A 6,000-nucleotide genomic window follows, 5' to 3' on the forward strand; every position below is an offset into this window, starting at 1 on the left:
AAGAGAACATTTATTMATTAAAAACTTCTGTTTTCATTCTATTTTTTTAAAGTTTAAAAGTGTGCAAAAGAAAATTATGATTGTTTTTTAAGTATTTGTTACTGCAAACTCTGCTTGAAATGTCATCTATAGGTTTTTTTWAAAAAATAGAGTAATAAGACAAAGTAGGCAGCAATCTCATGCGTCACATCAATTTACTGAACGCATCAATTTGCTGAACTGTCTTGTCTGTTCAGCTTCCAGTCACTTGTAGGGCTAGTCACTGTTATGGAGAGTTACATACTTCTAGTGCTTTTCAGAATTTCCTTGAGGGCAGGATAGCAAATTTTGGGCTCAACTTAGTAACATTTCATAAGAATTCTACACAACAGCACTGGACTATGAAAGAACACTGTGTCCTCTACACTCACGGTACACGATTCAAAAATAATCCACAACTAGATTAAAAACATTTGCTATGGAAGTAACTCTGAAAACACTGCTTCGCAAGCAGTCACAACCTGCGCTGACTGACCGGCTTTGCAGGCAGGCCTAGCAGTCAGACTGCCCAGTTCACTCTCCGTTTGCCAGTGAAAGAGTGAAGCTGCAGGGTCAAGCTGAGTGCTCACGAAATGCCTCTTTGCATTGATTATGGAGACAGTTCGGTTCCCACGCAGCTTGAGAACAAAAACTATTTGAATTGCATCCACTGAATGTGCACAAGTAAAACACTTCTTTCACGTCCCAGGAAATACACCCAGGTTAAGTGTTTGCTCCCTGAATTTGACCAAGATACTACACACACCTCATTACCGCATTAGCCACGTGATTACGACACCCCTATATGCAGCACAYGCAAAGTTGCTGCAGATGATCAGTGTCATGGATGGGCCAGGCAACATGACAGGCTGCTATTACCTCAGCCCAAGCATGTGGCAGGGTGTGAGCCTACTGCTTTGAGGAAGTGGGAAGCAAATTTCTGTTTCCTAGCTCTCCCTGCATGGCTTTAGGCCAGGGGAACACATCCTGAAGAAGCACAGTCAATCTCTCTTCTTGTATACAGATTTGACCACAGGGCAAAATAAATAAATAAATAAATAAAAATAAAAATAATAATAATAAAAAACAGGTAAAAATGATTTCCAGCAGAGCAAGTAACATAAAAGGCAGAGGGTCCTGAAGTTGAGAACACTTTCTCCCCCATCTCTGCTCACACCAGCTTATCTGGTAATAGTTATCAAACTCCTGTGTCCTGAAGAAGAGGGTTTTAAGGCAACTCTGGTCTAAACATGGAGTGTTTGCTCGGGTGATGAATCAAAGCTAGTCAATGGGTGGACTTATCCTGAATAATTGTTTTTGTGCCCATTCGCCAAAGCCCTTTCTTAACGTTTGACTGGAGGCAGTAACAGCTACAGCTGAAGGCAATCCTTCAACCTGCAACTGTTTCCACAAGGCACTAGTAAAAGGCCCCAGCAGGTGCGCTTTGCCTCTCTGGTTGTCTGTGTGTCCTGCAGCATGACACAGAGGACTCCTTCCAAAAGTCGGCTCAGCTGTGTCTGGCAGAATGGGCGATTTCCTGAGGAATGGACCRTTCATATTTTCTGGAATAAAGCAATGACCAATTCTCTGTTACTGCATTTGGAGGCACTGTCTTTTTCCTCTCACTAGGGAGGTGGTAAGAATGGCAGYGTGGAGCCCGAAAAGATGTGTGAAGGTTTCAGCGGCATAAGCTGGCGTGGGAAGGGCGGATGCCTTTGCTGCYGGAGTCAGGGATGGACAGGATGGACAGTAAATCCCTGCCTTGCACAGCTAATCTCATTGATAGATTCTGCCTTCAGCTGTGGAAGAGATCCGACAGCTGAGGTTAGCATCTTCCCCTTTTTGGCTGCTGCCAGCTTGATTTCACCTTCATAGCGAGGAAAGATTCAGTCTCTCATTGCCAAGACACAAAAACCACCATTTTGCTGTACTTCTAAYGGTATCAACAAAATGGTGATTCTGGAAGGCAATTTTTTAGAAGACATCATCTCTCTCATCTCAGACAGATGCTYCTTTTGCAACTGCGCACCTCCTCCTCCTGTCAAGTACATTTTAACAGAATGGAAGAAGGAAGAATCTGAAAAAAGCGCTCTTCAGAAGCGATCACATGTGTTTATAGGCCTGTTTCATATTTACAGTGCAAAAACCCAGAATCCAAACACAAGGGCGTGCCTGGCATGAGGGATCTGTATCAGAGGTGCTGCTGATTTCGTATGATGGGGCAGCTTTTGGCAGGCAGACAAGGGACTATGTTTTCCCTTCATGTGTTCATATGACTCCCATTAATAATACTGGTAGYGATAGGCATGCATCAAGAAGAAAAAAGAATCATTATTTCGAAAGGTTCCCATGACAGCTGAAGCCACACATCACCTCTGAGAATACAGACACGCTCACTCTGGCTAGAAACCCTCTGGGGCAGTACTAATTAGCATCTCGGCAAGCACACAAGCAAGCYGAGGCCTCTGGGGAGCCCTTCCATACAGCTTTAATCACCATGCTGCATGCACGGCAATACTGTCATCCCAGGGATCCCCCCTAACAAGCAAGGGGAGAATCCTTTTCCAGCCATGGTGACTAGCTGCTCAGCAAAATCAAGGCAGCTACAGCTGCTAGTTTTCTTTACTCGCGCTCAAGATGTAACTACTCCCCTGCTAGAGGGAAAGGCAAGATATACCAGTGCACTGTGGAACCAGGAACAGAGGCCTTGACTTCTCAGTGTCTTGCGGATTTGTTTTTTAGAGCAATAAATTAAGGTAACACTACTTCTGCTCTCTTGCTTTGTTTATTACATATAACACTTTTATATTCCTGTTCTTCTTTCTGTCGAAGCCTCTCCTTCACTCACGAGTCACAATCCAGCAAAAGAATCCTTGCCCGTACACAGGAGAGAGACGTACTTAGCAACCGGAAAAGGGTCTGACCCTAGAGATGCAGAATACCTTCAATCCCGCTCAGTTTCAAAGGAAACTGAGGTTCATGACGCTCACAGATTGCCCCTCAGATTTCCCATTCATGGTATCTCCCCAAAATGCATATTTTTTTCATACTGAATTTGCCTCCAAAGACTTCAAAGGATAAAAGGTGGAGTAATAAATGACTAATTGCACAGTGCTCATTGTCACAGAGCTGCAATCTGAAAAGGTCAGTGTCTGCRTCTCCAGAAACCTCTAACTGGTTGAGTAAGTCAGCGCAAACAGCCAGCCAAACACACACTCTGGAAAAGAGAGCTAAGAAACAGTGTTAAAACAATTCAAACCACAAGCAGTTTAACATTGCGTTTTGAGCTGTGAACAGCTTTTTTCCACAGCATACATTAAAAAGGAAAAGTCCACAATAGCCATAAAGACAGAATATTTAGGTAGCCTTTTTCCAACTATGCTTTTCGTATCTGTAGAGAGTTTCAAGGGGGAGTGGAAGCAAAAGGAGAAAGAAGGAAGTTGCTTTTAGCTTTGAAAATATCCAGTTTCACTGAAGTACCGGGCAGTCTAACTTCTTAATACCTGAGTAACCAACTACCAAGAAATAAGTTATCCTGAAGCACACAGGGAGTAACAGCACTAGAAGCACATGAAAATAACTTCAAGAATAACACCATCTCTTTTCTTTCTCTAAATGACATTTGGAATTGGTACCAGTCCAGTATTTCACTTCCAGTTTCTCCAAACTTTCAGTTCCATATTCAGGCCAAAATAGCTTTCCTGTTGTTTTTGGCAAAGGAACATGAGCACATAAAGATATATCCAGCCCACTGAGGTTTCCCTCTCTGTTTTCACTCATACCAACAGCCATCACACAATCCTACCTTCCCAGTTGTTGTCATCGCACAGCGCTGTCAAATCCAGTTGAGGCACTTCAGACACGAAACTGTTTTCCTGTTCATCGGCATCTTGATTCCTTTGCAACTTGGTTTCAGGAATACTTGAATGCTCTTGAATCTTCATACTTGAAGTCTGCTGTATTCCCAAACACCCACACAGATAAGAGAGCAAGAGAAAGAAAAAAAAAATGTTTCAGAACGAAGAAGGGGGGAGAAAAAGCCCCTGCAATCTCAGCAGCAGTAAGTTCAAGCCTTGAATTAAAAAAAAAAAAAATCCAAATAAACAGACCCCGATGTTTCCAGCTTCAAATCCAAATTCCCTGCTCGGTGACCCCTACATGCTAATTGGTCACTCACACTGGTAAAAACATCCGTCCATCTGCTTTCCTTGAACTTTTCCTTGTTTAGAAAGCCACAGCAAGTTCCCGAGACTGCGTGCCCTGACAATTGCATGCAGCCAAAAAAGCTTACRGTTATCAATTGGGATGAAGAAGGAGGGAGGAAGGGAGAGAAAGGGAGGATGCGTACAGTTCCCGCAGGAGGGCAACTCTTTGGAACAGCAACAAAAACGCTGCTGCTGTTATAAGGCTGTAGCAATATGGTGTCTTCTAAAAAGCAGGCACTGGAGTTTCTGAGGTAGCAGCTGCAGACAGCGAGCCGTGCAGGCTACGTACATGAATGCTCTCACGCAGGGTGTGCTGGCTCAGATCAATTAGTGCCAGCTAAGCTGTGCTGGCTGCACATTCCCCGATTTCCTGTGGTTGTTTTCTAGCTGGGCGTGGGGAGAGCAGAACTATTTATGGAGGAGCTCTGGGTATTAAAGCAGTGTTGCGCAAATCCAAACAGCAGTGGGGTTTGGCATCTCAGCTGGAAGCAGTGTGGACTCTGGGAAAAYGCCAAAAAATGTACACAAACAGCCAGTGACTTGGGGCAGGGGGGAATCAGCAGAATGCCGTCAWGTAAATGATCCATAATTTAGTGCTACCTAGAATCCACTGCTGTTTGTCTCACCACTATTCACCCCTGCACATACCACATGCTGGGTCCATTTATGCAGAAATCTCTGGCATTCTCTCAATCCAGATACATAGTGCGTGCGTGCGCGTGTGTGTGTGTGTGTGTGTGTGTGTGTCTGTAACAGTCCTTTCTGACCCCACAAATACATTTGTCTCTATAAAATGAACTAACTGACGGTTCACAGAGGGCAGTAGAGAAAAGGAAGTGTAAAGCATGTAAATAAACATACAATGTGATACGTATAAGCCCAATAAACACAGAGCTATCTAAATAGATGGCATTATATTATCACATAAAATACTTGATTTCTGTAAGAACAACCTAGGCAAAGCTCTCTCAAATACAGTCTAGCAGGTAAGCAACACACAGATCCTTTCCCTCCCACAGGTATTTTGAAAATCTAGGCTGTAGCAATATCTGCTCATGCTGCTGGGTAAAGGAAATTGCTTTGAAGAAAATAATCCGTACGTTTGGACACAGTTTTTGGCAAATCCAGAAGCCCGGCCCATACCAAATCAATAGCCTTGGTACACATCACTAAGGCACATTTCGCCTTTTTTTTTTTTTTTAATCTCCCTTACAAAAGCTAACAATACAACTTTTTCTCCTCCCAGGTAGAGGGGAAAAAAGCCTACCCAGAACATACATCATAAAAATTAATGTTATTAACTGGATTCTACTCCATCAAAAAACCTGGATGATGAACATCTTGATATTAGTAAAGAGTGTTTTGCTCTGTATTTTATAAAAGGTTTGTACTTCCTTTTCATTTCAATAAATCCACTTTTTAAAATTTTAACAAAAGGAAACACGATATGACAGTTTGCCAAGCACCAGTAACTCCTACAGCTTGACACTGAATCTGACTACAAACCTGAGTGTGTTACCACGAAAGCTGTTGGAACAAAAACGATAATKCAGCGCTCAATATCTTTTAAACTGCTTTTAAGTTGAGGGTACTTAAATATTTCTTTAAGGTTTAGTGGAACATTTTTCCATCCCTACCAAGATCTAAACACCTAGAGTATACTCTAAACAAAAAGGCCAGTCAGCAGGCAGAAACAGGTAGTCTTATTTACTTGTAAAGAACAAACTGTACCAGTTTATAAACTGCATTTAAATTGCAGCACAGGGCTTTAAGATTA

At 42.7% G+C, this 6,000-nt stretch overlaps 1 protein-coding gene across 8 annotated transcripts in view; it reads right to left on the reverse strand.

Annotated features, from left to right (window-relative positions):
- Positions 1–6,000, reverse strand: part of FAM13A (family with sequence similarity 13 member A) — a 129,979-nt gene that overhangs the window by 23,722 nt on the left and 100,257 nt on the right. For 6 of the 8 annotated variants that reach the window (XM_085299934.1, XM_085299938.1, XM_085299936.1 and 3 more), the window contains one exon: positions 3,824–3,974. In XM_085299934.1, the coding sequence (XP_085156060.1) occupies positions 3,824–3,974 (151 nt within the window). The remainder of the gene's footprint in view (positions 1–3,823; positions 3,975–6,000) is intronic. The other 2 variants (XM_085299937.1, XM_085299933.1) reach the window with 1 other exon arrangement.

Source organism: Rhea americana, unplaced genomic scaffold (assembly GCF_003343005.1).
Source record: "Rhea americana isolate MKP2758 unplaced genomic scaffold, rheAme1 scaffold_157, whole genome shotgun sequence".
Classification (NCBI taxonomy): Eukaryota; Metazoa; Chordata; class Aves; order Rheiformes; family Rheidae; genus Rhea; species Rhea americana.